The sequence below is a fragment of the Malaclemys terrapin genome, chromosome 9 (genome assembly GCF_027887155.1).
Source record: "Malaclemys terrapin pileata isolate rMalTer1 chromosome 9, rMalTer1.hap1, whole genome shotgun sequence".
Taxonomy (NCBI): domain Eukaryota; kingdom Metazoa; phylum Chordata; order Testudines; family Emydidae; genus Malaclemys; species Malaclemys terrapin.
In genome coordinates this window covers 39,674,459-39,699,591 of record NC_071513.1, presented here as the reverse complement: position 1 = coordinate 39,699,591, position 25,133 = coordinate 39,674,459, and the positions used below count along the sequence as shown (strand labels likewise).

Genomic DNA, 25,133 nt, shown 5'->3' with positions numbered 1-25,133 from the left:
ACATCTGCCCACCTTTATTCGAATGAATTGTCCAGTTTTGGGCCCCACACTACAAGAAGGATGTGGAAAAATTGGAAAGAGTCCAGCGGAGGGCAACAAAAATGATTAGGGGTCTGGAGCACATGACTTATGAGGAGAGGCTGAGGGAACTGGGATTGTTTAGTCTCCAGAAGAGAAGAGTGAGGGGGGATTTGATAGCAGCCTTCAAGTACCTGAAGGGGGGTTCCAAAGAGGATGGAGCTCGGCTGTTCTCAGTGGTGGTAGATGACAGAACAAGGAGCAATGGTCTCAAGTTGCAGTGGGGGAGGTCTAGGTTGGATATCAGGAAACACTATTTCACAAGGAGGGTGGTGAAGCACTGGAATGCGTTACCTAGGGAGATGGTGGAGTCTCCTTCCTTGGAGGTTTTTAAGGCCCGGCTTGACAAAGCCCTGGCTAGGATGAATGTGACGTTATTGACATAAACTGGGACCATATAGATCATTGTTGCAACCAAGGTCCTGTAGTGGCACCCAAATCTTGTATAAAGGGGGTCAAATGGGGTGTCTAAGACAAGGTTATAGTTTACTGGTTATGATTATGCTGTCTATATGTGTGTATCAGTTTTGTAGTTAAAGTTATGAATATTGGCTCTATACTGTCTGTATGGCAAATTTATGCAATGCTTCTGGGTGACATCCCAGACAAGCTGGGATTAGCTCTGCCTAGCCGGCTTGATGGCCCATTAAGGACCATCAGCTATACAATGGACTCATTGAGAGAAGGCAAATATGCCTTCAGACTCAGCAAAGTATGCAGGGACTGGCCCATGTGACTCCAGACTCCATCTTGCTGTAATTTTCCACAGTAAGAACAAAGAGGTGTTCTTACACCTGGAAAAGACTATATAAGGCTGATGCCTCATCTCCATTTGATCTTCAATCTTGCTTCTTACCTCTGGAGAGACTTTGCTACAAACTGAAGCTCTGAACAAAGGACTGAGGACCCATCCCAGCTGGGGATGTATTCCAGAGACTTGATTTGAACCTGCAGTTTATTTTATTGCGGCTGCAAGCCTGAACCAAGAACTTTGCCATTACTGTATGTAATTGATTCCATTTGATCAATTCTAACTCTCATCTCTATCTTTTTCCTTTTATGAATAAACCTTTAGCTTCTAAAGGATTGGCAACAGCGTGATTTGTGGGTAAGATCTGATTTGTATATTGACCTGGGTCTGGGGCTTGGTCCTTTGGGATCAGGAGAACCCTTTTTCTTTTACTGGGGTATTGGTCTACATAACCATTTGTCCCCATACTGAGTGGCACTGGTGGCGATACTGGGAAATTGGAGTGTCTAAGGGAATTGCTTGTGAGACCTGTGGTTAGCCAGTGGGGTGAGACTGAAATCCTCTTAGTCTGGCTGGTTTGGTTTGCCTTAGAGGTGGAAAAACCCCAGCCTTGGGCTGTAACTGCCCTGTTTGAGCAATTTGTCCTGAGTTGGCACTCTCAGCTGGGTTCCGCCAGAACCGCATCGTCACAATGATTTAGTTGGGAATTGGTCCTGCTTGGAGCAGGGGGTTGGACTAGATGACCTCCTGAGGTCCCTTCCAACCCTGATATTCTAAGATTCTAAGCTCCTTCTGCTCTGCAGCTCAGGTACTGTTCTGGATGAAACTGACAATTTACAAATTTGGAACCTAATCCTGTAAACCAAGGGTCTCAAACTCAATTTACCTTAGGGCCAGTGCCAGTCCTCAAATCCTCCCAGTGGACCAATGTCACTCATGGCACTCAGAACCCGCCCCCCAAAAACTCCACCCCCCCACCTGCCTAAGGCTCTGGGGTAGGGGATTGGGGGTGCAGGCTTTGGGAGGGGGTCAGGGGTGCAGTGCTTACCTGGGGCTCCAAGGCAGAGCAGGCACCACCCCCACAGCATCCCATTGGCCGCAGGGGCGCGGGCACAGCCCCTCCTCTCCCTGGGCTGCAGGGCGGGGCCGGCAACCACTGGAGCGAGCAGGCAGACGCCACTCAGCTCTGCTACACTGCCAGGGGGGAGTGCCTGGGGGCGGCAGGTGGGGCCAAGGGAGAGACCCAGCCCCAAAATTGCTGGAACCCTGTGGGCCACACTGGGGAGGCTTGTGGGTCACAGATGGCCCGCAGGCCAGGAGTTTGAGATCCCTCCTGTAAACCCTTAATGGGACTATTTGCATGACTATGGACCACTTTTGTGGATGGGTAAGAGGTTCAGGAGTCTGTTCTGTTCCTATAAAGGAAGTTGAATCCCCCATTGAAATGCAATGATTGGGTACAATATCATAAAGTTTAGGATACAGTTCTACTTAAAATTTGTCTTTTAATATGTCACACATATGCTGAAATGGCTCCCCACCTAACTCCCATATTCCATATAAACAGACTGAATGCTACATATTGGGGGGGGAAGTGAATAGTTAAGCATGTTGATGTTTGTGTATACAAGGGGGAGTGTCAGAGGGGATGGGGAGAGTGTGGGGGCCCTGGGCTGGGGGCAAGGCGGAGTCACATGGAGGGTCATGTGAGGATGTCACATGCCCCCCGCTTATATCCCTCCCATGAGTGCAGTACCGGCAAGAAAGGATTTCTACTTACACCACTGGGTAGGGTGACCAGATGTCCCGATTTTATAGGGACTGTCCCGATTTTTGGGTCTTTTTCTTATATAGGCTCCTATTACCCCCTACTCCCTGTCCTGATTTTTCACATTTCCTGTCTGGTCACCCTACCACTGGGTGAGTGGGTTGAGAGGTGGCCTCTCAGGATCAGGACGCAGGTGGCCAGGTCCAGTAGCTACAGCAGGAGTCAAACCAAGAGTCAGAGCTAGAGCCCAGGGGCAAGGGTCAGAAACAGGGCAGGACCCAGGGAGTCAGACAGGCAGGCTCCAATGTAGCAGCCAGAGAGCCTAACTGTGCAGAGAGTGACCAGATAGCAAGTGTGAAAAATCGGGAGACCTGGGGAGGGGGCAGCATAGTTGCATATATAAAAGACAAAGCCCCTAATAGCAGGATGTCTGGTCACTAGTTGTGCAGACACTTCCCCATACCTCTCTTTGGGTTTAAATAGGAAGCCCTGACCAATCAGCAGTCCCTGTGTTCCTCCAATCAGGGCCCTGGCAAGGCATCCCTGATGTAGCTTCAGGTTTCATGGTCTCTCTGCTCCATCACTTCATAGCAAGCTACTGAGTGGGAGCAGAGAAGCACTAGTCACCTGGGAAGATCCAGGTTTCGGAGGTGTGGGGTCATAGCACCCTTATCCAAGGAGCTGCTAGCACAGGACACTGCCTTTGTTTAAAAATGCATTTTATTGATTGATATTTCCAGATTTATACACACATACGATCAGCAGGACATTTGCCTTATACAAAATAAATCCATATTTCACCCCTGGTAGCTGCTCACCAATTGCCCTCTGAGTAGACACAACAAGCCTGATCCTGCAAGTTGCTGAGTGACCCCTGCTCCAAATGATTTCAAAGAGTGGGAGGGCACTGGACGCCCCACAGGATCAGTCTCTAGCCTGGATTGGGAAGCATGGCTTCCCACCGCAAACATCCTCACCCCTGAGAAGAGGAGACCACCACAAGAGTACACACACTTCCAGCAAAATAGTAGCAGATTCTTTCTTGACATTACATGCAACTGGAGTGATACAGTGAGAAGAGCAGGCCCATCTGATCCCTGTTGGAATGGGAGGTCCCCTTTGGGGGCCCCACCCAAAAAGAAATGAGAGAAACTGGAGTGACAGCCCTGCAGACTAAAAATCTAAATCTAATCACCCTAGAATAACCCAGACAGAAGCACTAGAAGATCCCTGCTATACTCCCTCACCCATGTCCCTTAACCTTGAGATGCAGGAAGCACCTGTAGGCAGACAGCCATCCCACCCCAGGCACTCACCATCATTTCGTGATGAGACAGCTGAACAATTAGCAGATCTCAGCTTCTGCTGTAATAAATCTTGATGTTCTCCTCAGCTCAGTCCTGAGGCACAGTCTGCACCCACAATTATTTATGGGTCGATCATTTAGGTGCCCAAGTATCTGATTTATAAGCCTGGCTATGTAAGTCATTTAAACCTCTACATACTTGTGCCAGTAAATCAGGTACTTACATATCTAAATGACCTAAACTGCATCCATGTTTATTTATAGATGGAATAAGAGAGGCCTGCTTACAACTTGGCTAAAATTCTGGCCCAAAATGTAGGTGTATGTAATGATTACACACACACACACCCCTAACTGGAAGTGTCCCCCACTACAACCATGAATTGCTGTGAGAGTATACGATATAAGCGCACACACTAAAATGCACCATTCAGTTCAATTGTTTCCTGCTACATACCATCCATCCCATTTCTTGGATTTGTACCTTGTCTGTTTAGACTGCAAGCCCTCTGGGGCAGGTTCTTGTCTTCCTACAGGTCTGTAAAGTGCTTATCATGCTGGCGCTATATAAATATCGCTGCATACAGCCACCATTCGAAATGAGGGGTGAAGTTAGATGCCTCTGCAAAAAACATGGTGGGTTGCAAGTGATTTGCATACGTGAGCCGAATGGTTACCATTGTTCCAGAAGAGAAGATTGCTGAGATCCAAGAAGGTAGATGGCTGCAGTTTCCAGACTCATCACATGACAGTTTTTTAGCCAATAATGAGCCAAGAATTGTCCTGGTCAGCATCTTAGGGCCACTTCAGTTGCTCAGTATGTCTTACTGACAACAGCTCCACATCAGTTACCACAGCACAGAGACTGAACAATTCTTTTCTATCCCAGCCCAGCACCTGGAATGCATGGTGCTACAAGAGTTGATAAACCATTCTATTATCCAGCTGATCTGCGCTGAGCAGGAGATCCCATTTATCCCCCCTTTACACCCAAATACCAAAGTCATCGTCCAGGCACCTAAACACTGACAATGGTCTTACAGATCCCCTGGCAGCCTCAAGGATACCACTATGTCTTACAAGCTAAATAAATATGGATTGCTTCACCCACCACAAATAATGCAGCCTTCCCCAGAGATGAGACATAGTAACCATTTAAAAGTGCACAGCCATCCAACACAAATTTAGGGCAGGAGATGCAGAAGGGCCTAAATAAAACTGCAGGGGAATCTTAAGGAGTCAAAGTTTAGTTATCTGGCTGGAATTTAGCCAGAAGACCAGGGCTGACTATGTCCAAAATGCAGTGAATTTCTGATGGCCACAGGTGCCCGGAATGTCAGTTTTGTCTCTCCTCTGAAAGATGGCACCAATAGCAGCCTAGCATCCCCTAACAGCGGGCTGGGGTGCCAGTTCAGATCACAAGGAACTAGAGGACCACCTACTGAACGACCAAGGCTACTACTCGCAATACCTGGGATATCTCTGGAGGCTTCCCATCCAGGTACTGACCCAACCCAGCTTACAACACCATAGTTAATATTTATAGAGCAGTAGCAATCGGATAGAGCCACAGCCCAAAGCAACATGGCTGCAGGACACAGACTGAAATTCATTGTTTATAAGCAAGCCTTCTTCACCCCTCCCAAACATCTCCTCATAGTCACTGGCTGCACAGGCAAGAGAACCCATCCCTACAGTTCTCACTTCTCCCCCCACCCTATTTCCTCCAGCATTGCAGGTACATCACCGTCTGTTCATCTTCACTTCAACGGGGGCCAAAGGTCTCAGATCTGCAGGGAATCTACACTAGGAGAAGAGGGCCAGTCACTTTAAGAAGCACACTGAGTTTACTGTTCATAAGTGCTCTAGTGAGGATTCCCAATCTCACACACACACACACACACACACACGCACGCTGTCTCTCCTGGGATAGGTAGGGCTCTTTATCTCCTTAGCCAAAGCCAGGTGTTGATGAGACATGCAGAGACTAACATAGAGTAGACCAGAAGCTCCTTCTGACGCCAGCCAGTACATTGCTCCTCCAGAGTCTGCAGCCTCCCCGAAATCTTGTTCAACTGCAGAAAAAGCAGCCAGGTCAGTAACAAGTTATGCAGCAAGTGAGGGTGTAAAGGAAGCTGCCCCTAGCCTCTACCAGCAGAGGTCTCTGTAGGGTTGGTCCAACAGCACAGAGTGCAGGCGCAGGAGCTCACAGCTACTCCAGGTCTACCTCTCCCAGCAGGAGAGACTGTCCTGGTGTGGAAATAATTGTCATCTGGACCACAGAAATACAGCAGGAAGCAAAATGTTAGGGTCCAGCAGAGCATCAGGGGCCATTTAATGTCAGTGACTGGAGTCTGCCAGGGTTAAGCACTTTCCCAGCTGCTTTAGGACAGTAAAATCCCTATTAAGGTGACCAGATGTCCCGATTTTATAGAGAGTCCTGATTTTTGGGTCTTTCTTATATGGGCTTCTATTATTACCCCCACCCACTGTCCTGATTTTTCACACTTGCTGTCTGGTCACCCTAATCCCTACAGCCAGCTTCGAGTATAGGAGCACTGGTTGCAAGAGGAGTCCACAGATATCCAGGGTACCCTCAAGGGCAGTGTAAGAGGAGAAGCTGGGATTAAAGAACGCTAGCTGTGGAGGAGCCCACTACTAGTACCTGCTCTCATTATCCCTTAGGCAGCTTTCACAGAGTCCAGTTGCAAAACGTCTCCTCTCCTTCTCACCTGTTTCCTCATGGCTATAATGTCAGTCACGCCGATCTCCTCCAGGGAGCTTTCTGAGGCTGGCCCTGTGTCCTGGGAGCTAGGAAGAAAGAAAACAGAGAGATGCAAATGTGCAAACAGAGATCAAGAGAATGCAATCACATCAGCTCGTGTACACAGACAGGAAGAGGTGAGGGAAGGGTTACCCATGCAAAAAGCACACCTGTTGGATGGGGAAATCAAAAACAGAGGGAAAAAAACACCAGATGTTATTGTGAAGATGTAGCATGTCTTTTTAACCACAACCACAGCCACTTAAATCCTATCAACATGCAGCTCTGTTACCATCATTGTGAAATATACAGCGCATGCTGCAATGGGTAGTGTTATACAGCCATGTCTATATTCTTAGAAGCTCATTATAGAGCGTAGACATATGGAGCATAGAGAATGTGATATTTACCAATGTGTGTGTGTGTATTTTACATATATATATATGTGTGTGTATTTTACATGTATATATATATACACATACACACACACATACATATACACACACACACATACACACAAAAATGGCCCATGAAAACACAAATCAGGGCCAAGGCCTCAGCTGGCATACACTGGCATAGCTCCACTGAATTCTATGGATCTGTGCTGGTGTAAATCAGAAGATCTGGTCCATAATGTATAAATCTGCTATTTTTTTTTTTTTTTTTTTTAATGGAAAAAAGACAAATGGTGATTATCTGCCCCAGTGCATGAGCCATGGATCTCTGTTAAAAAGAGGGTTCTCTAGTTACTTTGCATGATCCCCAGCAGAGTCACTTCACTAGGCAAAGGACCTTATTGCCTTCAGAAGAAATTCTACGTGAGACCTAAAAAAAAAAAAAAAAATCCATCCGTGTTCTGTCTGCTTCTTACACCACCAGTAGTGAAGATTTAGTTGGGGATTGGTCCTGCTTTGAGCAGGGGGTTGGACTAGATGACCTCCTGAGGTCCCTTCTAACCCGGATATTCTATGATCCTATGAATGTGAGACACAGAAAGAACTCCAGCTCGCTCTCCTATAGCTGCATTGATTCTGCAGGGCTACTGGGAGTAACAGCTTTGTCTCAGGAAAGTCAGCGGACAGGACTAGAGGGGATAGGCTGGGTAAAAGGGAGTTGCCATTTGCAGAATCAACTTTTCTAACACAGTGCTCCAAACATTTCATTGTAATTGTAAAACCAGATTCTCAGCTGGTATGAATGGATGTCATTCCACTGACTTCAATGCTCCCATTTACCTGGTCTGAGAGGCTCTGGCCCAAAATGTGGACTATGTTTGATAACATATAAAACAGACAGGATATCTCTGTGGATTTGAATTCGTTCGCGAAGTTTGTTCTGGGGAAAACACCACAATCCAAGACAGTATGAAGAGGTTTAAGGAAATGGATGCTGATCAATATTATATCTTCATATAACGCTCTATAATACGACATAAGTAAAAAAAAAAAAAAAATTGTGATGCAGCAGTGTTGATGTCTCCAGACATAAAATATTAACAACTGAAACAACCCACAATTTTTCATTGAAAAAAATCATGCCAGGTCTAGGTAGTGCCCATTATGGTATAGACTGAAAATTACCTTTAATTCTAACTCCCTTTTTCCAGTGACACAACTTTCAAGACTGTTATCTAGCAGCAGGTTTACCAAAGGTTTGTTTCTGGTTATGAACAATGGAGCAAAATCAGTTGTAATTTTGTATTATGTGTGAACATAAACTTTTCACCCAAGAGAAAAAAAAAATAGCCAAAACTCCGTTTCAAACTAGGCTGGTTTTGTAGAGAAAATAGACTTCCAAAAATAAGCCAGGTTTGAAGAACGTTATTCACACATTTAAAGCTGCTTGACTGTCACTTTGTGTCTATACAATATAACTTCTGTTTCCCTTGTCTTTCCTCAAAATCATTTGATTACAGCGGTCCTAGCCTGCTGACAACACAGATGTGCAAATTCCAGGGACTGCATAGCTCAGCATAACAGAATCCTGAAAGGGAATTGAAGGATGACTGAGTTATAGCCACTGGTGTTGGGAGCCTAAAAAGCTTATAAACCCTGCAGAGAAGAGAGCTGCTGGATCAGAAACCCATGTCAGAGGCTCAAGATCATGGAATCTGCTGCCAAATAGCTCTGGATTTTCAGTCCCTTTCCCACCCCGAACCCATTTGATAAAATCAATTAGGCAGCATAAAAGCAGAACCCTAGCACTCGTGTAACATTAAGGTAACAGCTGGAGTCACGTGCATGTCACAGGAGGCCTTAGTTAATTTGGGACAGTCAAGGGAATTATTGATGTTAGCAGAGGCAGGTGGCCTGGCTCAGAGTTTCAGATAGTCCAGGCCAGGGGTTCTCAAACTGGGGGTCAGGACCCCTCAGGGGGGGTCACGAGGTGATTACATGGGGGGTTGTGAGCTGTCAGCCTCCACCCCAAACCCTTTGCCTCCTGCATTTATAATGGTGTTAAATATATTTAAGAGTGTCTTTAATGTATAGGGGGGGGTTGCACTCAAAGGCTGGTCCAGGCTGACTGCACAGGTAGTTTCCCCTCGCCATGACATGATAGGCTAGCAATTTGGGGTGTAAAGCAACAAAGAGCATGAAAGGCCCCAAGACAATATTCTGAACAGTTCCTCTCCTGCTGTGCTGCCCCCTATGGGTTAAAAAGTACACACACGCTTCATGCCATGTTATGTCTTTGAGGAAAGCAACAGCGCCTACACAGAGTTGTGTGGATACAGGTCTGAAGCAAGCCAGACAGTCACCTGGGCTGCGCTTGGTCTCGGGCAGACTTCTTAACACGGTGGAAGAGTAGGTGACCCAGGAAGTACACCATCTGGAAAATGTTCTGTGGAGAGTAGATCCTGGCATCCTGGGGGAATGGGGGGCTGGGTAGTGGGCTTATGCCTGGCCTGCAGGGCATATACAGAATCATTCTGGTTATTCCCTTCTGTGCTGCATTTCCCCTCCCTATACACCGGTGCGCCAGGGGACCCAGGATTGGGTTGTTCTCAGTATCCTTATGATGGCACCAAGTCTTACAGTGGAATGTAGTTAGCAAGGGTACCGTCTCACTTACACCCAGGCATCATGGAATGGACACTTAATCTCAGAACCATTAGCAATTATCTTCAAGAACTCATGGAAGACAGGTGAGGTCCCAGAGGGCTGGAGAAGGGCAAACATAGTACCTTCTGTTTTTTTAAACAGGGAACAAAGAGGACCCAGGAAATTATAGACCAATCAGCCTAACTTTGATACTTGGAAAGATACTGAACCAAATTATTAAACAATCAGTTTGTAAGCACCTAGAAGACAATAGGGTCATAAGTAATGACCAACATGGATTTGTCAAGAACAAATGCCAGACCAACCTAATTTCCTTCTTTGATGAGGTTACTGCCCTAGTGGACTGGGGGCAGGGGGGGAGGAAAGAGAAGCAGTAGATGTGATATCTTGATTTTACAAAGGCTTTTGACAGTCCCATATGACTTTCTCATAAGCAAACTAGCAAGATATGGTCTAGGTGAAACGAATATGAAGTGGATGCTCAACTGGTTGAAAGACCATACTCAAAAGAGTAGTTATCAATGGTTTGCTGTCAAACTGGGAGAGTGTATCTAGTGGGGTCCATCAGGGGGTCTGTCTGTGGGTCTTGCACTATTTAATATTTCATTAATTACTTGGATAATGAAGTGAAGAATATGCTTATAAAATCTGCAGATAACCCCATGCTGTGAGGGATTGCAAGCACTTTGGAGGACAGGATTAGAATTCAAAATGCCCTGGACAAATTGGACAATTTGTCTGAATTCAACAAGATGAAATTCAATAGAGACAAGTGCAAAGTACTGCACTTGTGCATTTTATTTTTTCCTTCCCAACAACAAAATGGGGAATAACTTGCTAGGCAGTATTACTGCTGAAAAAGATCTAGAGGCAGTATTCAATCAGTGATTCCCTATGAGCCAAGAATGTGATGCAGCTGCAAAAAAGTCTAATACTATGCTGGGGGGTATTAATAGAAGTCTCCTATGCGAGACCAGCAAAGTAATTATCCCATGCTGCTCAGCCCTGAGGCCTCAGCTGGAGTATCGTGGCCAGTTTTAGGCACCATGTTTTCAGAAAGATATGGGCAAACGAGAGAGAGTCCAGAGGAGAGCAACAACCAACAACAAAAAAAGGGATGATCAAAGGTTTAGAAAACCTGACCAATGAGGAAAGGTTAAAATAACTGGGCATGTTTAATTTTGAGACTAGAAGGCTGAGGGGAGACCTGCTAACACTCTTCAAATATGTTAAGGGCTGTTATACGGAGGACAAAGAGTCCTGTGGCACCTTATAGACTAACAGACATATTGAGGCATAAGCTTTCATGGGTGTACATGCATCTGACGAAGTGGGTATTCACCCACAAAAGCTTATGCTCCAATACGTCTGTTAGTCTCAAAGGTGCCACAGGACTCTGTTGCTTTTTACAGATCCAGACTAACACGGCTACCCCTCTTATACATAAAGAGGACAGTGATCAATTGTTCTCCATGGTCCACCGAAAATGGGACAAGAAGTAATCAGCAAGGGAGATTTAGATTAGATATTAGGAAAAAACTTTCTAAGTCTAAGGATAGTTGAGTACTGAAATAGGTAACCAAGGGAGGCTATGGAACCCACAAACCTCCAATGATGGAAGAACAGGTTAGACAAACACCTATCAGAGATGGTCTAGGTCTAGATATACTTGGTCCAGTCTTGGAGTGGGGGGTTGGATTAAATTATCTTTCAAGCTCTTTGTTGCTATCATTCTATGATAGTTATACTCAACCAGGATCACCAGCTCAGAGACTATAGATTGGTGACCCATCTGCTTATACCTCACTCACCACGGTGGTATCCGACTATTAGCTTCTGTGAATGAGGTCACAGAAAGTCAGCCTTCATAGCCTTCACAGCATTAGCAAAAGGGGAAGGATGATTGTGTTTCCAGGGGTCAGTGGACCTGAGTTCTATCCTTGGCTCTAATACGGATGTGCTAGTGTAACACTGGGGCAACCGCTCAGTAAAACAGAGATGACACCTAGCTCAGGAAGGTGTTCAGAGTCTTAACATATTGCTGGTGAAGAGTTCCAGCCTTCTCAGATGGACTGTGTGAGAGAAGGCCAGCGCGTTGTTAAAGATCAACGAGGGAGGTCAGCATGGCTATGAGAAACATGGCCTGTCCAGCCTGAGCTGGTTAAGGCTGACCAGGCACCAGCCACATCTTTCAGTATGATAGTCAGGCCAAGTGCTGACAAGGCCTTGAGCCCTCAGTGAGCTGAGAGCACCTCATATGGAGGATCACACATGAGAGGATGGATCATCTGATGCTGGGACATCATTTAATAAGAGCATTTCACTAGAACTTGCCAACATGGGCTTGGTCCCTTTCTTCCATGCCGCTGCCTGTCAATACCCTTAGATTGATGGGGATCATGCCTCCCATAGTGTGAGAGTGCTGCCGGGCGGATGGACCATCTGAACACAGTAAGAGGCTGAATGCTCAGCCTGTGAATTAGCCCCTGGCAGTTCTCACCGGTCAGGCTTCCGGCTCATGCTACGCAAGGCGATCTGGGGGGTCTCGCTCGGAGTTCTCTCCTTCCGCAGTCTGCCATGGTGGGTCTGTTAGAACGCATACACAAAACGAGATTAGTACTGACACGGAGTCATTCTCCTCTTCAATGTTCCCACTGCATCCCCTATGCTCTGCCATCATCAGCCAGGGGCAGCAGGCAGCAGAGGGCAACAACCCCAGTAATTCAATAGAATTGCTACAGCTCTATTGCAGCCCCATCATAGCTACTGTGAAACTGCAGTGCCAAGTGAGTGTTAATATGCTAAACGAATGTGCTTTCACAGCTACATGGGCCTGATCCCATGGTCTTTACTCCAGTAAAGACCCACTGGCATCAATGGGAGTGTTGCCTTGATTAAGGACCATGGCAACAATTTCAAATTCATACTCTGCCACTGGGGTAGCATAATAATAACCTATTTATGCAACAGCCTCCCAGCCTACACAGTAGTTATCTTAGCCCGCTTCTTATCCAGTGCAACACAGAATACATTATGTCATAATTATACAGTCATTCAGGCCATAAAGGTATTAATGTGACATATTGTGTTTAGATCCTGGAACAGCATATGCCAGAACACATCTCCACACCAGCCTTGCCCATGATCAGCCTTGCTCCATGAGAATACAGAATAAGGACTCCGTCTCGATGCAAACATCATATTCAAATGAAACCCCTTATTGAAGCTGAAAGAATTTGTATACGACCTCGTTTGAAGTTTGTTTATTCTCTTGCATTTCATTTGGCTCAGACAGCCAGGCTAGACTGACCTGTTTATGCCTTGGTTTGATCACAGACTAGCCTCCTGCCACAGCATACGGAGGCGGCTTAAAATATACCATTGGGACGGGGGAGAAACAAATAGAGTTTTGCCATTCCATAGGAGAAGGCAGCCCAGTGATCCAACCTTTCTTGGAAATATTCTCGCTACCATCAGGTTGTATAAAACAACCTTGACCTTGGGCCTGAAGTGCATACGTGACCATCCCACACAATGTCGTCCCTTCCCAGCAGCAGCATTCCCTTATCACCCACAGTAGAGCTGCATGAAATTTGGTAGCTTCCTTTCACAGCCAGTTGTGGAAGCATTTCCCTTGGTTCCATTTCACAGCCAGGGCCTGACTGGAGCCAGAAAAGTTGGAGCTGGCATTTAGATGAATGAGTGAGCTCTGAAGAGAAAGAAATTAAGCTCTACATATCCTAACACTCCTGTAGCGCTCCAATGGGTGAAGGCACCTTAGAGAAGGCCTGGTTGGATGGTCTGGATGACTAAAGATGCAAGTCTCTAACTGTAAGCATTGGAGAACCAGAAACAGCTTATTTCTTCTAGGTTAGTTTTGTATTAGAGTAAGATTTGTCTCTGGATTATCAGATACTGGATTTTTTTAAATAATGTTTTGATCCCAAGTACTGACAAAACTAAACTTCTTTTCCTGTTTGACACAGTAGGAGGGTTGAAAAGGGATCCCACAGCCCAGTTGGCCTATATTTGGGACACACCCAGTGCTTAAATTGTGCCAGGGCTGAGACCCAGCACCTCTAGGCTTGGCAGTTTGTAGCCCCAGCACCTCTAGGTTTGCTGCATCAGTTATGACTGTAAAAAAAATTGCTTGAGCTCCGACACCTCTTTCGTTACAAATTAAGCACTGGACACACCACATGAAACAAAGTGGCACCAGAACACATTCTGCCCAGAGGAGATAACAGCAGTGGACATTAGTGGTGGGGCAAAAATGAATTCAGAGAGAACCCTTCCAACGATCTCTTGCTCTGGACAGAGCCAGAGTTCATAGGAGTCAACTACAACATAAGTCATCCTATCAATCTATTCTGCAGAGGTGGGAGCTCTCCTTTTACACGTTGTCTGTCTTGTCACTTAAAATCAGGACTTCATCACAGGTATGGGGCACTAGCAGGTGAGCTATGGGACGCAGAAGGAAGAGGACACTGAGGACATTTCACTATCCCAGGAATTTTTCTCCTGGAGACTGCCTTGTTATGGGTGCCCACATCTGTTCTAGATACAGTACCGATCGTTTGCGTTTCTGGGTGCCTGATTGGGCTGTGGTGTCCAGAAACAGGAGCTCCCCAAATCCTGCGGGCTGGGTGGAGGGGTCCTGAAGCGTATGCACAACAATAGAGGGGTGCTGCCTTAGCTGGTCCAACAGGAGAGGCCTTCGACTATCATCCATCATCTCTACAGAGAGGAAAGAGAGGGCAGTTAGAAACATTTGCATACGTCCCAGAACATAACAGCATTGTGTTCAGACTTGGGGGGGGGGGGGCAGAGGAGAAGAGGGGGAGTGATGCTTCTCCCAGGGATTTGGACAACTCTGTTTCTATGGCTACCAAACCACCCCCCAACCCCCCTGCAGCTTTGACAGTCATTGTCTGCAGTCTTTATCCAGTGCCTGTTCCAGGTTGTCCCATAGAAATCCATTTCAGGATTTCCTCCCCACCTCCCTCCAGTAATCACTGGAGCACTCTCTGCTTAGCTGAAAGAGGGGCAGGTGTCATTAACAGGCACTACTCACCCACAGGCACATGAAAATCCCATGCCGGAATTCTTACACCCACATGGCCCGGAATCTGAATGGAGAGCAATGACAAAACTCCTCTGACTAAGACATTCACTGCTTCAGGCAAAGTCTAACCATGCCCCTACTCGGCTCTACTTGTTTTCATGGGCCTTAGAGGCTCTTGGGCACTGATGGCAGCAGTTTGAACATGCCGACTCATAGCCAATCAGAGTTTTAGCTCCAAGTCTCTAAAACAAGCATTCCTCGGACACACCACCAGCTGTGCAGAGGATAAGCCAGCCTTCCTCTCAAAGCACGGAGAAGGAAAGTCACTTACTATACAGCTCCAAAGCTGCTAGTACACTGCAGTTCAGGAGTTAGTGTTCAAAGAGTAGGGGCCCTGGGTCCTTGTTTACCTGGCATCCCAAGGAGGAGACTCTACTAAGAGGTGGAGAGGGGGAAAGATATGGATAAAGCGGGTCGTAGCTCCGCCTCCCCCAAGCGGGGACTCAAGGATATTAGCCAGCTTGAGTGGCACCAAGAGGATCTTAGAACTTTCCCTCCACCACCCTATCCATCTCTGAGTGCATGCACGCTCACTAACTACCTCAAGCCCTCTGCCCCTGAGGCTGCACACTCAGAGCAATTCTGGATCCCAAACGTTTTTGCTCCCACATCTGCAAACCTGCCTGTCACCACCTCCACAGGCACTGCCAGAACCCAGCCTCACCCTGAGCCTGCTTTAACCCTCATTCAGATCTCCTGCACTTCCTCTTAGAAAAGGCAGTCTCTCTTGGGTCCTTGCTGTCTAGGGCCCAGAATGCAGCAGCAGGACTACTCTGTTGCCCTAGAAAGCTATATTAGTCCTGCCTCAATCACTGTCTTTAGCTTCCTACACTTCCAGACCTAATCCACAATTTCCCACATGGCTTTCAAAGTTCTCCATGGACTCATGCTGCTCCAGCTAAACCTCCATACTGCACAGCTACCTTCTCCTGCCTCTTCCTGCTGCATCTTCTCTCCACACTTGGAAAGTGTAACCTCTCATCTCTCTGGAGCCCATTCCCTCCCTGCCATTGGGCCCTCTGGCACCTTTACTAGTGTGTGATGAACATCACTTCCCACTCTTTCCCCATCATTCTTACACTCCTCCTCACACCTCCCTCATGCTACAGGAAGACACTGAGATCTTTTGCCTCACACTGCAGCAGCAGATGCAATTCTCAGAAACAAATCCTCTGTCCCCACTCAGGGCAAAGCGCATCAGGATCAGCCAATGGCGGATGCTACACCGAGTCCATTGCATTCTATGCTCTGTGCTAGTCCATGTCCAATCAAAGCCGGCCAATTCCATCACCTGCCAGCAACAGCCTATCAGGGATGTGCATCCGGAAGGAAGGGCGAAGCTCCTCAGTTTTTCTCTCCTCATCCAGTAGGTTGGACTCATCCGCCATCTTCAGCCTGTTGGGCACCTGCATGCGCTGATTGATGGCCTCCATGAAGCTCAGGTCACATGGGGCTCGGTTCACCTCCAGGCCCCGAAATGGCCACATTGTCATTTCATTCCCAGCCTCACTTTGGCAGCCTGGAGGTCACACAATAAAAAAAAAGCACCAGCACGGCACTGAAAGAAAGCTATCAACACCAAACACTCTCACATCCTGCCATGGTGGGCACAATTTAAGATGCAAATGTAAGAATAATCCCTAACTCTCATGCAGTGAGTTTTATTGGCAGACCTCAAAGCATTTTACAAGGGCGCCCATCTGTGAAATGGGGATGATACTGGGGAAACTGAGGCTCAGAGCAATGCAGTGCCCAAGGTCACCCAGCAGGCTAATGGCAGAGTAATCAATATAAAAAAAAAAAAAAAAAAAAAAATGGATGCTATGTTTTAAAAGCCAAGCAACAGCACACCTTAAGAATTAGCTGGTGGGAGGAGACAAAAAGATTCTGATAGTGATTAAAAATGGAAAATTCCTGTAGGAGGGGAAAAAGCATGTTCTCTCTCACATCTACATTCAGCAGTAAAGAAATGAGCAAGAAAGAAGTAAAGTGTCCATAGGAAAGAGCACAGTATACATGGTACAGCCAGGCAAAATTTTTCCACCAGAACTGTCTGAGGGAAAACTGGGTTTTCAATTCAATTCAGAATTTTTCATGAAGAGTGTTCTGTCCACACAGAAAATGTCAAGTTTTTATTAAAAGCCATTATTTTTTTTTCCAGGGAAAAAAGCTGAAAATTTCCCCTGGGAAATTTCAACAAAAATGAATTCCCCGCTGTCATTTTCAGAGCAATTTTCTGCAATAGGGCTGCTCAGAAAACCAGCCTTTGTGGGCCTTTAAAAAGAAAACAGTCACAGTCTCTTAGAAACATAGACGATTAGGGTTGGAAGAGATGTCAGGAGGTCATCTAGTCCAACCCCTGCTCCAAGCAGGGCCAACCCCAACTAAATCATCCCAGCCAGGGCTTGGTCAAGCCAGGCCTTGAAGACCTCCAAAGATGGAGATTCCACCACCTCCCTAGGTAACCCATTCCTGCCTGGCTTCGGGCAGCCCCCATGCCTCCGGACCCTGCGCCGCCGGAGCCCGGGAGGGGAAGTGCCCGGCCGGCGGCTGGGGTCCGGAGGCAAGGGAGCTGCCCGAAGCCCATAGCGCTCGGGCAGCTTGGCTCTTAAACAGAGCCGAAGAGTCAGGGGAGGAGCAGAGCCGCCACAGGAGGGGAAGTGCCCGGCCGGCATTTTTCTGGACATGTTCGGCTTTTTGGCAATTCCCCCCGGACGGGGGTTTGATTGCCGAAATGCCAGACATGTCCGGGAAAAACCGGACGTATGGTAACCCTAGGATAGTTCTGTCCCTTCACAAAGTCTCCATGGCAGGCTGGCCCACAGGCCTCTGCCACCGAGCACAATGTGACAGGGACTTCGCACCACTCTGCAGCCAGCCGCTGGTTGAAGAGCAGCACCCAACGTGACAAGAGGATCTGGTCTAGATGTGGGGAAGGGGTAAGTGGGGAAAACCCCAGGGATCCAGGAGGTGCATGCAGGGTCTGGCTTGGGTGGTTGGAACATTGTAAATATACATGGAGCTTTACTAGCGTGTCTGTACAGTGCCTTGCACGATGGGGTGATGAACCTGGGTAGTTCCTAGGCATGTCTGTGACAAATATGCTTAATGAACAACAATGGGGGAGGGGAGGGAAATCTATGGGCCCTGCCCCAAGGGTAACAAAAAAAGATGAAAGGCAGGAGGGGAGCAGTTCTGGTAATGGAGAGTTTGGAGACCAACCCAGGAAGGATTCAAGGAGCATATTTCTCCAGCCAAGAGAGTTTTACTGTGGATTTATTTTAAACAGCGCAATTCCTTTTCCCTAGAGAAAATTAATATCATCAGATGGGCACCGGGTCTAGCCACAGCCCCCCAGCAGCTGCTCTTTTGAAGCTAGAAACCTCGCAGAACAAAGCCACACTGGCTAGGCACAGCAGTAAGTCAGGTCGAGAGAGGTGCTCTCCATGGGGCTGCAAGACAGTGAGAATAAATGCTGGGAAGAAAAGCAACCGCGTACCAGTCCCAGCTCTGCAGCTGACTCACTGAGTGACCTTGGATAAGTCACAGCCCCCCCACATCTCCATTCCCCAGTTTGCACTAGGGAAAGAATGCCAAATTCATTCATGTTTGTGGTGCAATCAACTCTCTCTGGGGTGGGAGTGGAGGGGAAGCACAAAGATGATTTGGGCTCCCCAGCTCACACTGCCACAGGGGATGCAGCATAGCTAAGCAGATAGAGCACTGGGTTGGGACTCAGGAGAACTGGGATCTATTCCCAGCTGCCTAAGAGGCCTTCAGCAAGTCACGTCCCCGCCCTGTGCCTCAGTTTCCCCTCTGTAATATGGGGATGATGACACTGCCCCCCTCCCCCTTTGTAAAGCTCTTTGGATGTAAAGCACTGTATAAGAGCCAGGTGTCAGAGAAGGCATTGATGGCCAAGGAGGATTTTAGCAGGGAAGAAGACATGCAGCACGGCTTGTCCCAAAAGCCTCCCCCAGTTTGTTCTCTTTATAGGTGCAGTAGAAGCAAGGAGAGGGAAAACTGAGAAGCAGGCCAGCACGGAAGCTATTTCCATAGAGGGAGGGAGGGGAAGAGGAGACAGAAGAGATGGAGAATCCAATCAGAGTCACATCTCAGACTGATCCCTCTTCTCAGCCATCCTTGCTACCTCCCACTTCACACCTCCAGCCATGCACTTCCGCCACACACCCTGTCCCCTGCTAGATCAGGGATTTCCATAACAAAGGCTGCGGTTCCCCAGGGAGCCAAGCAGGGGCACCATGCAGCTCAGAACCTCAGAGAGGAGAAGGACCACCCGAAGGATGGCAAGAGGAGCTGAGGCACCAAAAGGGAGGAGGAAGTGTTGGGAACACAAGTGAGTGCACCTGGGCCTAACCTTGTTACGCCCCAGGTCTATTTTTAGTAGAACTACCTTGATTTTCTGCCCAGTCACCCACCCGCTTGCCTTCTGAATCCACCATGGTGCCGAAGCATTCGGCTCTGTGTGCATCTCTGACCCCACAAGCTCCTCCCCACCCTCTCCTGACACCCGCAGAGGTGTCAGGGCAATGGATGGCACTGCGCCACCCTGCAGAGATGGCAGCTTCTCCTTGTGAAATCCCTGCTTCCTACAGACAGTCCCCACCAATCCCTTCGCCCTCACAGGCTGGACAGACAGCCCCCAAAACTAACATGAAGGCAGCACAATCAGAGAGGCCAGAGGCTTGGCTCAGCAGATGTTCCTGGGGGTTTGCTGTGCCCAAGGCTGGCCTCAGACAGGAGGGAAGCATGGTTCCCTCTGGGAGAGAAAAAGGGCTCTGCTGAGCCAAGATGGGAATTTCAAATAGTTATTGTCCGGCTGCAGGGGCTGGTCACTTTAAAAAGGTGTCTAGTGGGTCATTAAATTTAACTGGAAAATATAATCAGCCAGGCAGTTGCTCTCGACAGCCTGCCGCTGCATAGGGTAAAAGGGCCAGATCCTGGCCCATACACCCAGTGCCTTTGTGCCACTCGGATGGTCCAAAGAGCACAGGGTTGTTGGGGATTGCCCCAATCTCGGGGGGAATCCCAGGGTGCTGTAAAGCCCTGGTAGCCAGTTCTATGCACCTAGGGTTACCATATCTAATAAATAAAAAAAAAAAAAAAAAGGAGGACCCTCCGCCCATTTCCCCACCCCTAGCCCCGCCCCAACTCCGCCCCTTCCCCCTAACTCCGCCCCCTCCTCCCTCCCACTCCCAGCCAGGGGGAAAGGGCTGCCCCAGGGCTACCGGCTTCAGGGTTTGCTGGGCAGCCCCCAGACCCTGCGCCCCCGGCCGGCGCTTCCCCAGCGCAGCTGGAGCCCGGGAGGGGAAGCGCCCAGCCGGTGGCGCAGGGTCTGGAGGCTGCCCGGCAAACCATGAAGCCGGTAGCGCTCGGGCTTTGGGCAGCCCCTATGCCTCCAGACCCTGCGCCCCCAGCCGGGCACTTCCCCTCCCGGGCTCCGGCGGCGCAGGGTCCGGAGGCACGGGGGCTGCCCGAAGCTGGTAGCGCTCGGGCAGCCCGGCTCTTAAACAAAGCCAAAGAGTCGGGGAGGAGCAGAGCCGCCATTTTCCCCGGACATGTTCGGCTTTTTGGCAATTCCCCCCGGACGGGGGTTTGACTGCCGAAAAGCCGGACATGTCCGGGAAAAAAGAGGACATATGGTAACCCTAATGCACCCCATTCCTTTGCAAACCTAGGGGGCACCCTGGGTGGGCTGGGATAGCGTGGAGCCAGAGTACAATGCTCTGCAGCCATCCTCAGCTGGCAGAGGAGACTAAATGGCTTCATGCAGAGCAGCCCTCATGCTTCTCAAAGTCATACCGGCGGCTGATTCATCCCCCAGGTGGGCTGAGGATCAACAGAGCCAACAGGGACTTTAGAGCCACTCCCCATCCTGACCCTCACTCAAGGTTCTTCACTGAGCACAGCTCGACCAGGCCCAGAAATCTGGCCCAAAGAATCTACTGCAGGAGACTTTCAAAGCTATCAGAGGGCAAGTTTTTATTATCTGCACTATGGTTGCACCTGCAGTCCCCCCCCCCCAATCAAGAATCAGGGCCCCTTTGCACTAGGTGCTGTACAAATAGTATAACAAGCAATCCCTGCCCCAGAGCTCACAACCAGGCTTATGAGAAAGCACAGCAGGTGACAGAAAGAGGAGTGGGTGAGGTGGAAGGACCAGGTAACTGAAGTGACCCCTGTTTCCATCATGTTCAGCAGTCTCCCTTTACCACCTGCCTCAGTCAGTCTGTTCTCTCTTCATTAAATCAAGTCAAATCTTTACTTTAAAAAATAGAAACTTATCAGACATCAACTGGGACAATCTCCTGCTTTCAAGTGGATGCTCAAGGGAGCTGCGTCCCCTCAGGTCTGTTCCACAGTGTCAAAGCGGAGGCTTCTGCTGACAAGCATCAATACAATGGCATCCTCCACTGAGCTGTTCCTTGGAACCCCATTATAAGAATAAGAGAACATAAGAATGGCCATATGGGTCAGACCAATGATCCATCTAGCCCAGTATCCGGTCTTCTGACAGCGGCCAATGCCAGGTGGCCCAGAGTGATCCATCCCCTGTCATCCAGTCCCAGCTTCTGATAGTCAGAGGCTAGGGACACCCAGAGCCTGGGATGACGTCCCTGACCATCTTGGCTAATAGCCATTGATGGGTCAGTTCATGGAGGATAGGGTCAATTCTTTTTAAAACCCAGTTATACTTTTGGCCTTCACAGCATCCCCTGGTAACAAGTTCCACAGGTTGACTGTGTATTGGGTGAAGAAATACTTCCTTATGTTTGTTTTAAACCTGCTGCCTATTAGTGTCATTGGGTGACCCCTGGTTCTTGTGTTACGTGAAGGGGTAAATAACACTTCCTTATTTACTTTCTTTCACCCCGGTCACATTTTTATAGACTATCATATCTTCACCTTCCCCCCCCCCCATAGTCATCTCTTTTCCAACCTGAGAAGTCCCAATCCTTTTAATCTCTCCCTGTGGAAGCTGTTCCTAATGTGCCTAATCATTTTTGTTGCCCTTCTCTGTACCTTTTCCAATTCTAATATCTTTTTTGAGAAGGGACAACCAAATCTGCACACAGAGTGGGCGTACCATGGATTTACATAGTGGCATCAGGGCACTCCAGAAAAGCAATACAGCTGCTGCTTAACTTTATGCATATGATTAAGTCCATTCATAGATTGTTATGCAGGAGGTCAGAATAGAGGATGATAAATGGTCCTTTTTGGCCTAACAAAGACCAAGAGACCTTACAATATAAAGATATTACGCAAGGTGTGGGGGGAGAAACTGAGGCATGGTGAGGGGAAGTGATATGCGCAGGATAATCCAGCAAACCAGTGGCAGAGACAGGAATAGAAGCCACATCTTCTGAGTCCCAATCCACTAGACTAGTTTTTAGCTGCTGTGTTGAATCGGGGCCTGAATGCAGATGCTAAAGCAGTGACAGGCACTTCTAAAAATCTGTTACAACCTATAACAGCACGTACCCAACACTGCTATCCCCTAATGGCCTGCAGAGCACATCCTTAAGCTAGCTCTGTCCTCTCATCTCTCCCAGCCCCCAAAATCCTGAAAAAAAAAATAGAGGTCTCTTGCAGCGAGCCTTGGAGATCAATAGATCTAGGCCCTTGTAGGCCAAAAGACTAAGTAAATGCCAGAGTCACAGAGACCCTTTCTCTAGACCCCTAGCTCACTGATCACAACTGTAGTGTATGCCATCTATGGTATTTTCCTTCAGATTTTCGCTGTGTTATAAAGTAATGTGGGTAGTTAGAAAACCGACATTAAAATAAGGCCATGCTGGATTCATGCACAGTGGAAGATCTGTTCATTTTCTAATCACCAATGGAAATATCACAGCTGCCAAAGAGCTCAGGGACCAGAGGGGAATGAGGACGTAGGCCCCAAGGAGAATCAGACTATTAAGACTCAAAATTTAGCTGTCAAAATACATGAGAATGAAGCACTCAAGCAGATGGATTTCCTGCTTTAAAAAAAAAAAAAAAAAAAAAAAAACTTTCTTCAGGGCTTTTCTTGCAGCCACAGAGCAATCCCATCACATCAGCAGAACAGGAGTGGCTTTCAGGCTGATTCTCTACATTTTAAGCATCAAAAGTCAGAGAGCGTTTTTGACTCAGACAACCCTTCCTGAGGGGGGCACTCAGGAGCCCCTTGTCTGGAGGGAACCACCTGCCCCTATTGCATGAAAAACTTCGCCAGGTAATGTGACCGCACAAGTGCTGGATGGGGGTTTAAATGGGCTGTGCGTTAAAGACCCTGTGGAATATCTGCCCTTCTCCTCTGAAGACATAAGGTCTAATCCTATTCGAGTCACACATGGAGGTGACTTCATTGGCCTCAACTTTGTCCTTAGCAGATGGGCATCAATCTTACTGTAAAGAGAGGACCAGAACACTGAAGCAACATCTATTACTGGAATGCAGGGTGCTGCAGGGCAAGGGCAAAGGGGCACTAGCAGAGCTGTGTGGAGAGCCCAGGGATGAACAAGAGGTGCTGGAGGTTTGGGATTGAAATGGATAGGCAGAGCGAGTGGGTGGGCAGGACTGGCATGGCATGGCATGGCATGGAGGGCTAAGGTGCATGAATGAAGCTGAGAGTGCCTAGCAGGGGGACAGCAGGAGGCACTAATCTCAGATTTAGGCTAGAGGTGCATTGACAGAGCTGGGGGACAGGAAGCACTGAGGGGTATTTCAGATCTCTCCCTCCCCCCCACCAAGCTTTGACCCAAACACTAACCTTTCTAGGCACTGGCAAGGGGACAATGCATTGCTAACGAATCCATTCTTTAGATCAGATGTTAAATCAAGCTCACTTTGGGCTCCCTGTACTGGGAAGATGTCATGTGCTTGACACGGAGAGTAAAGGATGACCAGGGTTTTGTTCTCAGTCTCATTAAACCCCCATGAACTGTGGCAGTTGGGTAGGAGCTATTATTGATTGCTTAACAGGCCACATTCTGAGCCGGCGGGGGTAGAAGTAACTCTCCTGACAACTGCCTACACCAGATTGGAATTTGATCCAGTGACTGCTATATTTGCCTGTACAGTCACTACATTCCCACAGGTAACCCGTCCCTGCAGAAAGCATTCCGGGACACCTCAAGTAGCAGAGATGCTATCGGAAACAAGTGCATTGTCCTGCTTAAGGTATCAAGCTCTGCCCTTGGTGCCAAAGGCTTCTGGGAGCAGCCTGGCTTGCAGCATAGCATCAGGCCAAGGACGGAAAGGCAGGTGGACTCTCTGTGCAAGGAAGTGAACGACACATACAGCAATAGCAGGGGAAGCAGAGTAGAGAAGGAGGGGACAAGAGAGGACTTTGTAATATCACAAACAGCAAGAGCTAAGCTCCAGCCATGAGGAACAGGAGAGCTGGCTTTGCCCTGTTTGAAGAATACGTGTTTAATTTTCCCTACAGAAAACAATACAGCCCCAGCTGGTAGGAAACAGCCAAAGGTAAACTGCACCAGACTTGTGCTGAAATCAAGAGGCAGAACTCCAGTCAGGAGAGAGATTTGTTTTCAGCTCACCTTAGGTGGCAGCCAATCGCCTATGCTCCATTCCCCCCCCCCCCCCCGTCCGTCCGTCCGTCCTGATCCTGTCCCTGGAACATAGGGCAGCCCTGTAAACACACTTCTCCCTGCAAGTCACAGACATACATACCTGCCCGGGTAAAGTCAAGCAAGCTAAGCCAGGAGCCTGATGTCTTTGTCAGGCCGCGGCTGGGAAGAGGGAGAAGCTGGAATCGTACGTATAGTTAGCCCAGACAAGCCCAGAGTGAATTGCTCCAGAAAGGAAATTAAAGCTTTCCTACATTGTTTACCCTCTCTAAAGCCACACACCCCACCCCACCTTTGCTCTAGCCAGCTTTGTCCCCCTTTCAGCTCACTAGTTTCATGGTATTTTTGTGTTATTTCCAGTTTGTTAATGAAACTTACTAACCTGTAAACAACTTTTCTTCCGGCCCCTTGCAATCAGCTGGATGGTGATGTCAACCCCAGAATTCCTGATCCCTCCCATTTCGGCAGTGTAGGCTCCTGTAAAGCTGTGGGATTGGCTGAATGGTACAGCTGTCTTTCATTCTTTTAAAGAGACAGAAGGACCGGTTAATGAGACATGACAGGTGGCTAATTAGCACCTGTCTTCTTGTCTGTGGGAGTTAGAAATCCACTTACCTTGTTGCGCACACAATATGTTCAGCATTTTTCCTCCAGCCTCCTGTCTGGAGAGTTTCATACAGCAC

General features: G+C 48.1%; 1 protein-coding gene across 1 annotated transcript; it reads right to left on the bottom strand.

Annotated features, from left to right (window-relative positions):
• Nucleotides 1–3,299: 3,299 nt before the first annotated feature.
• On the bottom strand, nt 3,300–24,910 carry LOC128842940 (mitochondrial fission factor homolog A-like). Its single transcript, XM_054039296.1, is given in 8 exon segments — nt 3,300–5,978; nt 6,636–6,714; nt 9,426–9,572; nt 12,230–12,315; nt 14,300–14,466; nt 16,146–16,373; nt 24,833–24,862; nt 24,865–24,910. Coding segments are annotated over 8 exon segments (915 nt in total). The 3' UTR covers nt 3,300–5,846.
• Between the last annotated feature and the right edge of the window lie 223 nt (nt 24,911–25,133).